This window comes from Nannobrachium achirus, assembly GCF_963921795.1.
Source record: "Nannobrachium achirus genome assembly, chromosome: 10".
In the NCBI taxonomy this organism is placed as follows: domain Eukaryota; kingdom Metazoa; phylum Chordata; class Actinopteri; order Myctophiformes; family Myctophidae; genus Nannobrachium; species Nannobrachium achirus.
Window position 1 is genome coordinate 1,179,820 of NC_137819.1, and position 17,002 is coordinate 1,196,821.

Below are 17,002 nucleotides of genomic sequence, written 5' to 3' on the forward strand. Positions count from 1 at the left end.
ATTTGGTTGTCCCAGAGATGAACTGGGCCTTTAAGTGTTTTGGGGAAATATGCCAGAAACAGGGAAACCCTTCCATGGCACATCATAGGATGGGGGTTTCTTTCTTTCCCAGCTTTTTAAGAGGCCTGGGTGTCAGTCAGTCTGATGCCAGCAGGGTGGGGCTCACACATGGAGGTGGCAGCTCACAAACCTCTAGAACAGTCAGTGGTTCTCAACCTTTCAGGCCGCGACCCCCAAAATAATCATATTTTAACTGGGAACCCCCCCACCCTAAGAGCACTAAGAGTTGAGGCATTACATTTTGTATTACACGCAATACAGAATACACGGTGATATTGTAGATCGGCTATTTTCACAATTTCAGCCTCAATTTGACCAATGTATGATTTGTCATTTTAGATGTATTAAAAAGTCCTTAAATTGTCACTTTAGAAATGTGCAGATACCCTCTATACACTTAAACTTCATGTTGTTTTGTTCACTGTTGAGTGAGAAAACAATGTTTCACATTAAGTTAATCATCTAGGGACCCCCCCCCCCACATCTTTTTTTATTAGGGGACCCCCCCTTGGGGTCCTGACCCACAGGTTGAGAACCACTTCTCTGGAACAGTAGCCTGGAGCCAGCCTGTTCGCTGCGTTCCGTGATTTTTTTATGTCTCTCGCATCACAGTCTGGAAAATACTCAGTTGACTTGCATTTCAACGTCCGTTGTGACGTAGCGAGGACGTTGCTGATTGGGTGTTGTTCCAACGAATCAGAGCAGAGTTAGGGTAGCTATGTCATCAGCCAGCCAATACAGACTGGTGTATTCGTCCCGCCCCGCACCACAGACCAATCGGAAGCTGCAGTGGCTGGAAAGCCACGAGGTGCTGTTCCAACGAATCAGGGTAGCTGCGTCCTCAGCCAGCCAATACACACGCGAGGAGGGCTTTCCGTGCTGCTTTTGACCAAGGATACACGCTGGTGTGTTTGACAGACATCACCAAAGACCAATCGGAAGCCATGGCTGTGTGGATCCCGCTTCTATGTCCCACCTCCGCTTGGAGATAGGAGGCTTTCCAGACTGTGATGCTGAGAGACATTACAAAATCGGGGAACGGAGCGAACAGGCTGGCTCCAGGCTACTGGAACAGGGCTTCTCAAAGTGGGTGCGGTGACTCTGTCCAGGGATGCCGCAGAATTAGGGATGGTCCGATCAGGTTTTTTGGAACCGATCACCGAGCATCGATCACAAAAGTTTGATCACCCGATACCGATCAATCACCGATCCGATCAAGTTATTATTTATATATTATTTATATTTTCTAAATGTTAATGTTTTAACTTTAATTAATTAATTCACTCATGAATTCATTTATATATTTGCCTTATAGTTATTTACCAGCATTACTATGTATTTATTATCATAGCAGTAACTAATTATTCCTTCAGCACTGTGGAAATCAATACCCCAAAATGGCCTCAAGTGGGCATACTGAACGGCTGGTTGATCGGATGCACCGATCGGATCGGATCGGTGAATTTACCTTTTGATCTAAACCACCGATTATCGCCGATCACGCTTTGATCGGCCCGATCCGATCCATTGCCGATTGATCGGTAACATCTCTACGCAGAATACTTTTATTTGGTATTTACCACTTAGAACACTTAGTAAAACGGACTCGAGTTGCACTTTCCTTGGTAGCGTTTCTTTTTCTAATCTACACTAATAAATGCAGATCTGCTATTTTTGGCAAATGTTCCCTCCAGAATAGGGATGCTGGGGTTCAAGTGGTTAAATGTTTTTTTTATGATCTGTCCTACATGGAAACGGATACTCAAGTGTTCCTCTTGACAATGACATAATGTATCTCAGGGGAAAAGATTTACATAAAGTATTTATGTAGCGTAGTATAACATCAATGCAAGGTGCTAATATCCTTCTAATAGAATTGGCGAAGGCGGCCATGGACTGGGCTTGTTCCCGGTGCTCACAGCAGACCAGTAATCCTACCTACTCCAGTATCTGACCTATACTCCTGTTCGCAATTTGGTGTGAGGGGAGTTTCTCACCTGAACTGAGTCAGTGGGTCCCTAGACATGAAAAATCACAGAGGTGCTCGTCCGCCATAGTGGCACGAATGGCGCAATGGCCAAATCAAATATGGCCGCCATCGGCTATAATGAAAATCCAACTTTTGTGCATATGCACAAGCAATACCTCCATTCTGACTAATTTGGGTGCGGGGAATTCATTTCTGATATTGTTTTGACCATTTTGAGTGATTTGGACCTTGAAAGGTCATGATCAAGGTCATTTTGTAATTCCGAAGACCATGGCCAAAACTTGGCCATTGTTAGGAGTAAAAACAGGTGCTGTAGGTCTAAATCAACTAATTCTGACATGTATAATTCATTTCTGGTATTGTTTTGACCATTAAGGATCATCTTGTCTTTGAAATATCAATATCAATGCCATTTTTCAAAAACGTTTTTGTCTTTACTAGCACTTTTATTTTATTTTTTCATAATAGTTTGTTTTGTTTATAACAAAATACATACTAGTGATAAATATAAGTAAACACCCACATTTAACTTTAAAGGGGGACTTTAAATGGGTGGTTAAATGAGCAAATAAGACTATTAAATAAAATAAAAAGTGACAAATAAGATCACATAACAAAATCACACACAAAATTAAATAACAATTTCCCTCAAAGTGCACCATATTGTGATTCTGTGTATGCAAGTTAGTGTGATGTGCTTTTACAGGATGGATTTGCCATTGTTCCATCCCAAAATATGATGCACAGAACTCCATCAGCAAGGCAGCCATAATGTTAGAGTGTCACGCTTCAGACATGTCAGGAGTGTACTAAAGCCAAAGTGTTCCATCCATCCATCAGAGCTTGACATTGACTTTTTGAGGCACTTGTCCTTTGGACAAGTACATTTCTCATTCACTTGTCCACTTGTCCGGGCACAAAAGTCACTTGTCCGGATAAACTGAGTCAGACATTGAAATAGAATGAATAACAAAAGGACTGCTAATGACCCTCCTTGCTCCCTCCACTCCATAGTATAGTATATGGGCAGTCCATAGTCTGCATACAGCACAAAGGACAAGCCTAATGTCATGACCTGATCCATGTTCTATTGGTTCTAGTCTTTCCTCAGGTTCCTTGGCTGTTGCAAGCACTAGAAAGGTGCCTTGTTGGTCTCAGCTGTTGTACTTCTCTGCTACCAATGCTGTGTCTTGTTCTGTCAAAGTCTTTGCCTCTCAGTCTCCATAGATATATTGTACTTGGTCAGAAGCCATAACTGCATGTTTAATCCCCACCTGGCCCATGCAGTCATCTCCAGTCTCCAAGGCATATGTGCCTTGATCACTGTTTAGCTAGTGGTGCTCCAAGATCAATGCACTGGAAGCATATCCAATTTTCACCAGTGCCATTCTGCAGCCAGTGCTTGTAAATATGGGGTGTAGTATAGCAGTTACGCGAAGGAGACAACAACTCTCTGGGGTCCGCCATAATTCCAACATCCCATTATTCCGACCATTAGGTTAGTGAAGGTTAGGGTTGGTTATAATGGAGTCAGTACATGCACCATGTGTCAGCCTCCTCAATCCTATTCAAGATGTCTGGGATCTCTACTCCAGCTTACTCTACCTTTGTCATCTTCATCAGAGACAATGGTAAATGGACTGCATTTACAGTATATATTGCTTTTCTCCAAAGCACTTTACAATTCACCCATTAACACACCATGAAACCATGCAAGGTTCCAACTTGCTCATCGGGAGCAGTAAGGGATTCAGTGTCTTGCTCAAGGACACTTCGACACATAACCAGGAAGAGCTGGGAATCGAACCTGGAACCTTCAGATTTCAAGGCAGGCGCTCTATACTGAGCCACTGTCGTCCGACAATGATGGTAACATTGCCACAGGCTTGATTGGACACCATATTCCGAACACACAGCTGGAGAACTGTTTGTTCTCCTCAGACACCCAGAATTTGGAAAGTTGCTGAGGGATGGATGTGTCTACTAGTAAGACGCCTCAGGGCGACATGCGTGCCAATTCTTGGCCATCTGGCCAGTGATGTGTATCGGAACAGTTACACATAATGGAGACCCCTGCATGATCAGGGGTCAACAATGTTATGTAAAAACATGCCAGATATGTCCTTAATATTGATGACATTGGGACAGGGATCTCCATATATGGGCATGAAACATATGTTAAAAGCCAAGCAGGGCCTTGGCGAGTTAGGGCCTGGGTTTGATGTCTGGGGATCCCCATATATGAGCATGAGGGGGTACCCTAACAGGGCATCAAAAAGGTAGCACATCCAAAACTTTAAATCAGTGGAGAATAAAGTACTCACGTTTACACTTTTTTATTGGCACAAACCAACAAGAAAGCTTAAGCGTTTCGGCTATGAACCTTCATCAGAGCATTCTGGGTGTGTCTGTCAGCTCTGTTGTCTCTGATGATGAGGGGCTCCCTGCAAAAGGGGCTGGTGGTGAAGAGATCCCAGACCTCGATCTAGATTGAGGAGGCTGGTGTTACATGTGGAGTCAATTGGCCCCATTATAACTAAACCTATCCATAACCCTAAGAGTTGTCGTAGTCTCCTTCGCATTAATGCTATACTACACCCTAAACATTCAAGCACTGGGGATGAAGGAGATCTGGCTGCAGAATGGCACTAGGGGTGCACTATGGCACATGATTCCACTGCATCAATCAGTCTCTCATCTTGGAGCACCACTAGCCAAGACAGTGATCAAGGCACATATGCCTTGGAGACTGGAGATGACTGTATGAGCCAGGTGGGGACTAAACATGCAGCTATGGCTTCTGACCGAGTACAGTACAATATCTTAAAAACTTTGGAAAAGCAAATACCTTGACAGTACATGGTAGCAGAGAAGTACAGTACAACTGCTGAGACCATCAGGGCACCTTCCTAGTGAATTTCTTGCCACCTGCATGCAACAGCCAAGGAATCCGAGGAAAGACTAGAACCAATGGAACATCGATGGATGGAAGGAACACTTTGACTTTAGTACACTCCCATGTCTGAAGCGTGACACTCGTCGATATGGTTGCTGGGCTGGTGGAATTCTGTGCATCATATTTTGCCATGGAACAATAGCAAATCCATCCTGTAAAAACACATCATACTAACTTGCATCATAATACACAATCACAATATGGTGCACTTTGAGGGAAATTGTTATTTAATTTTGTGTGTGATTTTGTTATGTGATCTTATTTGTCACTTTTATTCGTAAATAGCCTTATTTGCTCATTTAAACACCCATTTAAAGTCCCCATTTAAAGTTAAATGGGGGTGTGTACTTCTATATATACTAGTATGTCTTTTGTTATTAACAAAACAAACTATTATGAAAAAATACAATAAAAGTGCTGGTAAAGACAAAATCGTTTTTGAAAAATGGCATTGATATTGATATTTCAAAGACAAGATGATCATTAATGGTCAAAACAATACCAGAAATGAATTATACATGTCAGAATTAGTTGATTCAGACCTACAGCACCTGTTTTTACTCCTAACAATGGCCAAGTTGTGGCCATGGTCTTCGGAATTACAAAATGACCTTGATCATGACCTTTCAAGGTCCAAATCACCCAAAATGGTCAAAACAATATCAGAAATGAATTCCCCACACCCAAATTAGTCAGAATGGAGGTATTGCATGTGCATATACACAAAAGTTGGATTTTCATTATAGCTGATGGCGGCCATATTTGATTTGGCCATTGCACCATTCGTGCCACTATGGCGGACGAGCACCTCTGTGATTTTTCATGTCTAGGGACCCACTGACTCAGTTCAGGTGAGAAACTCCCCTCACACCAAATTGCGAACAGGAGTATAGGTCAGATACTGTATTAACCGGTTCCACACTTGAGTGAAGGTGTATGCATGGTCAGGACAAATGTCCAGGTGGTAGGGCATTGACCAAATATTAGAATATTCGAATATCAAAGTCACTATTCGAATATTCACTTATATTATTTTATTGTTTTCTCTTTAAAAAATATATAGTTTATAAAACTTGGCTAGATAGGAAGTCATAAGAATGAGTTGTCAATGCCCCTGGTAGATGAATTTGTTAATGCTCTATACCAGGGGTTCTCAAACCTTTTAAAGGCCGTGACCCCCAAAATAAACATATTTGAACTGGGGACCCCCACCCTAACAAGCACTTGGAATTGTAGGTATTACATTTAATGTGACTCGGTTCCGCAGATAAATATTGTGAAAATAGCAGATCTACATGCTCACAACGCCTCGCAACGCTCTTGCTTACTTAATATTGAACAGTTTGGCCAGTCCTGTCGAATATTCGACTATTCGAATACTTTGAGGTCGAATAATTAGAATACTAAAAATCACTATTCGTGAATGCCCTACCAGGTGGACCACCTAGGAAGCTAACGGGTACCGAGCAAGGGAAACCTGTAGGCTGCAGCACACTGGCTGAGGCCACAAACCGGTCATTTCATGTGGGTTTAGCTCCATCTCCATCTTCCACTAGGCCTGCCACAATTACAACATAATCGTCTAATTGCAATGATTTCACATAATCGCAATTACTTTTGTCATAATCGCCTTAATCGTTTCCATGTTGAAACATTTTCATATATTTTCAAGCGTGTTCCAAAATAGTGGAAATGGGAGATCTACAAGCTCACAACGTGTCGCAATGCGACGCGTTGTGAGCTTGTAGATCGGCTATTTCCACTATCAATATTTCCACTATCGATGTTCTTTTTTAAGTATAAAGTTGTCAAATATGTCAGTAATTTCTTTGTATATTTATTTTAGTTTATGTGTCATATCTGCCATGTGCAACTTCAAAGCCTAAAAGACAAACAGAAATGTAATTGTTAACGACAAAAAACAACAATTAAATTATTTGAGTGACAATTAATCGTTATGTAAAATGTCATAATCGTGACAGCCCTATCTTATCTTAAATTTACATTTGGCTTAAGGCCGCAGCCCACTTTGGCACAGGACACAGGGCAGCCCACAGTCAACGGACACAGGACAGTCAACGGACTTTGAGACACACCCACACTCGAGCATAGGCACAGGGCACAGGGCAGTCCACAGTCAACGGACTTCACAGAGAGAGACGCACACTTTGGGGGGGGGGAAATGCACAGAGAGAGACGCACACATCACCAATACGTTTTATTTCTTATTTTTTTCAAAACTTTTTTTTATCCTAATTTTTTTTTCTCAAAAAAAATTTTTTCTCAAAATTTTTTTTTCTCAAAAATTTGTTTTCTCAAAAAAAAATGTTTTCTCAAAAAAAAATGTTTCTCAAAATCTCTCCCCATTTCCTGTCAGTCTACTGTCCTATCAATAAAGGCAAAAAGCCCAAAAACAAATCTTAAAAAAAAAAAAAAAAAAAAATTCTCAACATTTTTTTTTCTCAAAAAACTTTCTCAAATTTTTTTTTTCTCAAAAAAAATTTTTTCTCAAATTTTTTTTTTCTCAAACTTTTTTTCTCAAAACATTTTTTTTTCTCTTTTTTTTTTTTTTTAAACTAGATGTGAGCGGGCCGAAGGCCCGCAAACCTCTAGTCTTCTACGATTGATTTTCTGTGTCTCTCTGTCTCTCTCTCTGTCTCTGTGGTTCCAGTGACGTGTTGGCCCTGCCCATCTTTAAGCAGGAGGACTCCAGCCTGCCTCCAGACGAAGTAGAGACCAAACACCCTCCATTCCAGTATGTGATGTGTGCCGCCACCTCGCCCGCCATCAAGCTGCACGACGAGACACTCACGTACCTAAACCAAGGTGAGCCTTTTTTACTGCAATGGTTCTCAACCTGTGGGTTGGGACTAGGGATGAGAATCGTCTGCGATACGTTTAATGGTATCGATCGCATGACGTCGACACTATCTGGTATCGGTTCACGTAAAAACGAACGATACCTCGTTTCTAGGGTTGCCCAATCCCGATCACGTGATCGGATCGGCCGCCGATATGGCCGTTTTTATAAGATCGGAGATCGGGAAAAAAAAAAATCGAAAAAAAAAAAAATCTTTTTTTTTTTTTTTTTTTTCAAAAAAATATTTTCTGGGAGTACTGAAAGTTACAGGTAAGGTGAATGCGATATGAAATGTAAGCTTACCATAATCACAGTAATCCTTAATCATTTTCAATCATATTCAAGGGCTTTTGGAGAAATGAGACAGACAGAGCACTGCAGAGGGAAGGTGATTGTGTCAAACTCTGTGTACAGCTGGCAGCTGATGCCAATAAGTAGTAATTGGCCCCTTGCTAATGGATCAAAGGAAGGCAATTATGTCTCTCTGCACCGTCAACTAGCTCAGTGGTTCTCAACCTGTGGGTCGGGACCCCCAGGGGGGTCCTCAAATTATTTTGGGGGGGTCCCCAGATGATTAACTTAATGTGCAACATTGTTTTCTCTCTCAACAGTAAACAAATCAACATAAAGTTTAAGTGTATAGAGGGTATCTGCACATTTCGAAAGTGAAAAATTAAGGACTTTTTAATACCTCTAAAATGACAAATTAAACATTGGCCAAATTGTCAAATATTAAAGCCAGAAATTGTGAACATAGCCGATCTACATGCTCACAAGGCCTCGCGTTGCGAGGCGTTGTGAGCATGTAGATCTGCTATTTTCACAATAGAACCGTGTTATACAAAATATACTTCCTCAACTCTTCAGGGTCGGGGGTCCCCAGTTAAAATATGATTATTTTGGGGGTCACGGCCTGAAAAGGTTGAGAACCACTGAACTAGCTGCTACTGCATACTTTTAAAGCAGACTGGTTAATTGGTTCTTAACTTATTTTGTTTCAACTTTAAAAATGGCCAATGTTTTACCAGTTTTTATATAGTTTGTTGATTATTTTTGATGCTGTAATGGTCTATTTTATTTTATTTTTTGAGGTATTAAACAGGTTTTAAAAGTCCTTAAATCGTGACTTCACTGCCAAATTTCAAAGGCCACACCAAAGGTCCGCTGCACAATGATTGAGAAACACTGCACTAGTAGGCCTATATCACTATACACTACTCATAAGCTTTGTTTTTAATTTGTTGATTCAGTGCTGCACTAAGTGATAGAATGAATAGAAATTTTTTTTCTTAATGCCTTGCCAAAAGATCGGATCGGGAAAGATCGGGATCGAATCGGAAGCAATAATATTTGATCGGTATCGGATCGGGAGCAAAAAAACCCTGATCGGGGCATCCCTACTCGTTTCGATACTCTGGAACGCACCCCTGGCCGGTCGCATCTGTAACAGTTGGGCTACTGAGAGTTTAATGACTGCTTTAGTAGGCTACATTCGCTACTGTGGAAAATAGCCGACAATAGCCTATAATGTTTATTATTATACGTTATCCAACGTCTATACTCTCCGCTCCGCCACACTGTGTGATCATCATCACCTCTGCTCAACCGCAGCAGCCAGCAAGTCACCACTCTTTCCGTGTTGAAGTTAAACTTAAATAAAAAGTATCAAAAATTGTATCGAAAAGGGTATCGTATCGATTCCCAGGTATCGAAAAAGGTATCGTATCGATTCAAAGGTGAACGATACCCATCCCTAGTTGGGACCACCAGAGGGGTCCCCAAATTATTTTGGGGGGGTCCCCAGATGTTTAGCTAAATGTTAACATTGTTTTCTCACTCAACAGTAAACAGACCAACATACACTTACTAAAGGTACTAAAGACCTTTTAGTACCTCTGGTCAAACATTGGTCAAATTGTCAAATATTAGAGGCAGAACTTGTGAAAATAGCAGATCTACATGCTCACAACGCCCTGTGAGCATGTAGATCTGCTATTTTCACAATGGAATAGATCGAGTCAAACTAAATGTAATGCCAACTCCTACAATTCCAAGTGCTCGTCAGGGTGGGGGGTCCCCAGTTCAAATATTATTATTTTGGGGGTCGCGGTCTGAGAAGGTGGAGAACCACTGTTATACTGCACACCACGCGATGTACTGTGTAATTTTAGCTCTCCTCGATGTTGGCGTAAGTTTATAAAGACCAACAGTAAAGAGGCAAGACAATTATGCTGTTGTCTCTTTGGAGCATCAGCCCGGCAAATTGACTGCTCAGGCAAGTACTGAAGCGGAGCGCTGAAATCTTGTCTGGTCACGGCTACCCGACCCGTCTGGACCGATGCCATGTTGGCATGGGTTCTCTGCACCCAGCAGCTCTGCACAGGCAGCACTTGATGCCCCTCTGCTCTGCTCCTCCCATGATAGATTCAATGAAAACACCCATCCTTTTTTTCTGGTGACTCCTGACGCCCTCTTAACTCATCTGGTGCCGATCCCGAACTAGTTCGGCTTTATTTCAATCCAATACAATCTTTTTTTTATTAATTCACTTACCCCGAGCTGCTTGTAGAGTCGTGGGTGGTCCTGGCTCGCTAGCCCGCTAGCCGTTCTACTCTGTCCGACGATATATTCCATTAAAAATGGTTTAAAATACATTTTTGAGCTCCCCAATGTTCACCCGATGTTCGGCGCCGCTTCCGATGAGTACACGAGTGTGCCGATCCCGAAGTAGTTCGGCTTTATTTAATTAAATGAATAAAATGATAAGAGGCCTTCTGAAGCCTGGCTTGATTTTTGTAGCTACTAGCCGAAAGCTAACAACGTCCCGGCCGGCCGTAATTTGCGAACGCAATCGCCAATCTCCGCCTAATCCAATGAAAGACCGCATCTTTAAAGGCTTATATCTCTTTTTTGTGTTTTAGGAAAGCGGCGCGAGGTTTATTTACGGCGAAATCGCCCAAAAATGATCTTTTAGATGACAAAATGGGAATAGCCATTCTGTTAGCATCTTCATCCGGGACATTTCCATGCCGTGCATGAACGTGAGCACGTGAGGTCCTGGAAGCTGAAGTCCTGGAAGCTAAAGCCCTCGCCTATGAGAGATGCGCTGGCATTCTTTGGCCCCTAGAGGGCGCTGGCACTCAAAGAGTTAATACACGAACAGGCAGTGTTTTTCGATAACTTTTTTAGTTTCTTTTTAATAATTATTTGGGAAAATGAAAAATAAATAAATACAAAAAATACATTATTAAAAAGAAATGAAAGGAGTTATCGAAAGAACACGACCTGCTCACGTATTAGGAGGGCGTCAGGAGTCACCAGAAAAAAGGACGGGTGTTTTCATTAAATCTATCATGGTTAAAATGGAGTTTGAAGTTACAATGGGTTTGTATAGGAAGGGGGCTTGTCTGATACAATGAATATCAAATATCTAAATATAAACTGAATCAAGCAACTCAAAAACTGTCCTGGGTGTTTGCAAAACCCTGATTATATGATAAAATAATGAAAAGTTTTTTGAAAGAGAAATATTGCTTGAATAAATAGTTCAAAATGTACAATTCGGTAGCCACTTTGTTATGCAAATTAGAAGGTCAAAAACTCAAAATTTTGAGTGGTAACCAGGTTTTTCAGATTCTGCACCCCTGAATTATGTAAAATGGCCTGGTTACCCACTTTTACCCCCAAATGCCTCTAACCTGCTTATAGAAGGCCTTTTTCCAGAATTTCCGCCTGACTACAATCAGAATCAAGCATCCAGCCAGCTTAGCTCTGACCTTTTGCCAAGATATACAGGGGTTGATCACACATATCGGTCTACGTCTGCCCTGAAAACCACCGATTGACGACATATTCGCACTAGAAAAGTGGTAATGTGAGAACAGTTCCCCAGTCCTTTAAGCTCGAGTTGTACTTAGCCGTACAGCGGGTCGCGTGTCGAAAATAGCAGATCTACAAAATTAGAAGATCTAGGAAAATAGCCGATTGGACTCATTCACCGACTGCCGATATATTCGTCCAATCACCACAACTTTACCTGATATCATATTATTACCTTTGAATCACTACATTGTTCTCTTTGCCCTCTAACTTATAACTATTTACCCTGACATTTTGTTGACTAGGATTCATTCTCGTTTACATTGATTTGACATGCTCTGGTTAAGATGATCTACCTACATCAGGGGTCTTCAACAGGGGGTCCGGGACCCCTAGGGGGTCCTCAGAGTTACTAAAGGGGGTCCTCCAAATCTTTGTGATATAAGCTTTTTTTCTCCTTTTTTATACATTAACCACTTGAACCCTAGCATCCATATTATTAGAACTTTAGCCAAAAATAGCAGATCTACAAGCTCACAATGCCTTGCGCTGCGAGGCGTTGTGAGCTTGTAGATAGGTTTGGTGAAGAGGGAAAAAAGAACAGACTAAGTACAGAGTGAAAGGTCAAGTTTATTAAGTATTGACGGTTCAAGTGGTTAAATATATGAAAACACAAATTGACTAGAATCCAAAATACACTGATGATTGTGCTGTCAAACGATGAAACTATATGGAATCTACGAAAAGGTTGTGGGGGTCCCTGCTTCATCTTTCTCTCAACTAAGGGGTCCTTGGCCTGAAAACGTTGAAGACCACTGACCTACATTGTACTCGGGAGAGATACGACGGTTTACTGTTGAGCCTGCTAGCGGTGATGTGGGATTAACCTGCCCCGTTCCATCTCCTGATCGTTCTCCCCTTTCTCTCTCCCACTCTGTCTCCTTGTCTCTCAGGCCAGTCTTACGAGGTGCGCATGTTGGACAACAGGAAGGCTGGGGAGTTACCAGAGCTCACCGGCAAGCTGGTGAAGGTGAGACCAGGTCATAAGAGTGAGGGTGCGTCCACACAGCACAAGTTGTAAAGAGTGGAACTCTGTCGTTCTCCCGGCGTTTAGGTCTGTGCCATTGGTTAGTGCGTATCACTACAGGGTGACAGTTCAGCAGGGCTGAACCATGAACCTGTATTCACCACAATGGCACAATGCTGCTTCGGTTGTCGTCCTAACGCCACTTCCGAGTTATTCCCTTAACATGGGAGTGTGGACACGTACTTTGTGGACACACCCTAAGACAGACCATTAGCTAGCTAGCGGACACAGTTCTCAAATGCTCCCCACCTAACAATCTGTACACTGGATTGAGGAAGAGTTGTTGGCTTGAGATATTATACCCTTGTAAATAGGGCTGACCCAAAAAAATCGAATATTCGAAGCTTCGTTCGAAGGCACGGTATTCGAATTTGAAAAATAAATTCGAATAATCGGCCGCGGCCGTTTGTCCTTTGGGGGGGCCGCGTGCCTTAGCTTGCATGCGCCTCGCTCCACTCTAGCGTGATAGCGTCACCCCTTCTCACACACGTGTTAACATTAATAACAAGCCAACAAGAGCATGCATGAGGCCATCAGAATGGTCGCCGACGAAGAAAAGAAAAGACAGCGCGCTGTCACATATGTGACACCAATGTCTGAGTAACATCACCCAATGCAACTATGCGATGCAATCACACATTTCTTTGCCAAACCAATGTCGGTGTAACATCCATGCATGCGGTTGCTGTCTTCCACACGCTGACAGACACACAACTCAACGCAAGGAAACAAACAGCGAAAATTGGATTTTACAAAACGGACCCCGTCAGCGTCGATCCCGTTTTAAAGAGGAAAAAAGAGCTTAAAACCGGATCTGCAAGCTCACTAGTCGCGCCCGCATAGAGTACGTTGTCTGAGCCTGACCGCCAGCTTTCGGTTGATGAGTGTGGAACGTTAAATCAGACACACTGCAGCAATGCAGTGCAATTATTTACTGTAAAATCTACTATTACATTTGCGTGTACAGTAGTACTGTAACAGTACACCTTGGGACTTGGGAGTTAATCTGTTTGTTATAAAGGGCTCTTGAGTCGCGCTGCAGTGTTTGCTGTTGCAGCCACGATGTGTTACATTACAGACGTGATGTGATTATGTCAATCCTACTGTACTGCAAAAACACTTTTCTTTAATATAAAAAACATTCGTATCATAGCCTATTCTTCTTCTTCTTCCTCGTTGTATTGTTATTTAATGAAAATAGGGAGCTTTATTATGAGGAAAAAACTGGTGTGTTTTCCCTTTTAAAATTGGGTAAGTCGCGCATTTTTAAACACATTTCCTTAACGGTTATCACTTATGTAACCGATAAACTTTTGCTCCCCCCCCCCCCCCCCCCGTCACCGAAGCTTTGAAGTTTGCCCGAATTTAATCGAACGAGCTTCGATTTTGAAAAATGTAATCGAAGGTCATCCCTACTTGAAAACATGTAGTGCATACATACAACATTGTGTGTGTGTGTGTTTGTGTGTGTGTGCGCGTGCAGAGCATTGTGCGGGTGGTGTTCCACGACCGGCGGTTGCAGTACACGGAGCACCAGCAGCTGGAAGGCTGGAGGTGGAACCGCCCGGGAGATCGTCTGCTGGACATCGGTACGTTTATTACTGTTAAAATAACACATTTATAATTTTTGACTGTTTTATTTATTTATTATCCCACGGTTCTGTAACCCATTTTTCACCCAGTGCCAATTGCTTAAGCTGTAATCCTGGGCTCTGCTCTCCCTCTGCCACGCGTGGGGAGAGCCCCGAACTGAGCTCATGCTTCCTTCAGTGCATGAGGAGTGAGCAGGCCGCTTCTTTTCACCTGACCGGGGTGATTTCCCCGGTTGGACGTAGCGTGTGGAAGGAACACGTTATTCCAACCAGTTCCTTTCCCCTCCATCAGGCGCCGCGGCTGGCCAGTGGGAGGCAGTATAGACACAGATATAAAAAGCTAGATACCTCCTCCGCCCGCTGTAGTTCATTGGTGCGACTGGTAAAACAGGACTGGCTGGTAAAACAGGACTGGCGGAAGTGCGGAACTGTGGAAGGCACTCTGCTGCCCCCTGCAGTGGGAAAGAGGGAGTCCTGCCAGTCCAGTGCCAGTCCTGCCTCTGATTGGCCTACCTAGCATCCCATTCTGTCACGCCCAAGGAAGCGTCCTTCAGAATTCAGGAAGCTTGCCAGTCCTCTTTTACCAACGCCCCAGAGCGGAGGAGGCGTCTACCTTTATATGTCTATGATTATCGAGACCAGGATTACTGCATGTTTTTGTGAGAGTATCTACCCTAGGAGACACGGGGAGAACATTCTGACAGTGTTGTTGTGAGGAGAACACGTTTTCAAGCTGAGCTTGTTCTTCCATCACTTCTAGTTTCACTTGTTTATCCCCTCTCCTGGTCATCACGCACACACACCCCTTGAATGCTTTAACCAGTAAAAAATAGCAGATATACAAGCTCACAGCACGGCACCGAGTGCCGCCCTGCGAGCTTGTAGATCTGCTATTTTTGAAAAAGTCGCGAAAATGTGTGCAGATCTTTGACCATATGTATTTTCAAAGTGAATGTTTTTAACTCAAATTTTGCTTCTGGGTGGTCCCTGGAACTAGATATTTTGAGATGAGGTCCGTTGCCAAATAAATATTATTTTGGGGGTCCTTCACATGAAAAGGTTTGAGAACCACTGACATAGTAGTCTCTCAAGAACAGACTAACTGAGCTCCATTTAAGTGAAAAGGACCTTTTCTTTGACAATGGCTTGCCAGATTGCTAACATAGAAACATAGGGTTTTTCAAAAAACCTTAGAAGGATTCAAATGACACTGAATCGGGTCAAAATTCGAATTTTCACGATTTTTCAAAAATAGCAGATCTACAAGCTCGCAGCGCGGCACTCGGTGCCGCGCTGTGAGCTTGTATATCTGCTATTTTTCAATAGTTAAAGCATAAAATAATGATACACAATAGTGTGTACCCGTTCTGAATGGGTTAAATCTTTATTTAGAATGAGAGTGGGTGGAGAGGAGGTGGTGATGATAATATGCTACCCAGCTCCCGGGACCACATTAAAAACAGGATGTCACGGTTCAGTTATGTGGTCAGATTGATCTCAACTCCCTCTTGTGTGCACCTTGGTGTTCGTGTGTGTGTGTGTGTGTGTGTGTGTGTGTGTGTGGGACAGATATCCCCATGTCGGTAGGAATCGTGGAGCCCAAGACCAACCCCTCAACGCTCAACGCCGCAGAGTTCCTCTGGGACATCACCAAGAGAGCCTCGGTCTTTGTACAGGTAAACACAACAAAGGAAGGAACAGACTCTCGCTAATAATATGATGATTATTTACTGTGACTGGGTCTACATGTTATTGCTGTAGAGCAGAAACCTATTATCTACATATGTTAAACCTGTTGTGTTTTTCACAAAAGTAGCAGACAGCCTAAACACAGCACAGTGAGCACACGTTAAACAGAACTCCAGTAGTTCGTTCCTTGTAGCGCACGCCAGCGCGCACACACACATTTATTTATTGCTTTACAGTTTGCATAAAAAAGCAGAAAGTACACACACAGTACGGGTCCTCTCGGGTAATACACTTAACACTTTGCAAGCCACGGGGAGCCCCTTAATATTAAAACCGGAATATACCGGACATCTGAGCAAGGAGTCTCAGCCGCGCCGTCTTTTACCGTACTTTGTCATTAAAAACAAAATAAATGATTTTTACCCGAAAATCGGCGATCGCCTAAACTTCCCTAGTCACCACTCGTCCATCGATAGCGCATGGCTCGTCTGACATGAAGCAGAAGTGACGTCAGGTCCATTCCTTCCAGAGGCTTCCTAGCAGCCACCCATTTGCTGTTTATACACGAGTGCTACAGCAGATCTACTCTTGAGTCATCCGTGGATTATTTGAGCAGACATTTACGTGAATGGATCGCGCACGCGAAACGCACGGGGAGAAGACGCCTCGGCCAAAACAGCCACTCTATCCCAATGGAGATCCAGATAATCACGGTGAGCTGACGACCTGGGGATTGAAAAAAAAGAAAAAACAACGGCGCAGTCCAAGAAGGAGGGGTGGCGGGCTCATGTTTATAAACATAATATTATGTCTCAGATCATAATATAATAATAGAAATTCCACGGCTAATCTACAACAAGCCATTCGGCTAGCAAAGTGTTCCGTGTTCCGTTTTTTTTTTCTTCTCCATGCTAAAGACCACATGTCCGCCCGTCATGCACGGCACCGT

At 42.8% G+C, this 17,002-nt stretch overlaps 1 protein-coding gene across 3 annotated transcripts in view; it reads left to right on the forward strand.

The window, feature by feature from the left end:
- Positions 1-17,002, forward strand: part of ubp1 (upstream binding protein 1) — a 188,878-nt gene that overhangs the window by 8,441 nt on the left and 163,435 nt on the right. For all 3 annotated transcript variants that reach the window (XR_013962390.1, XM_080734541.1, XM_080734542.1), the window contains exons 2-5: positions 7,678-7,832; positions 12,639-12,715; positions 14,256-14,361; positions 15,934-16,040. Coding sequence is in view for 2 of the 3 variants with exons in the window: in XM_080734541.1 (XP_080590667.1) it covers positions 7,678-7,832; positions 12,639-12,715; positions 14,256-14,361; positions 15,934-16,040 (445 nt within the window). In the remaining variant the exon portion in view is untranslated. The remainder of the gene's footprint in view (positions 1-7,677; positions 7,833-12,638; positions 12,716-14,255; positions 14,362-15,933; positions 16,041-17,002) is intronic.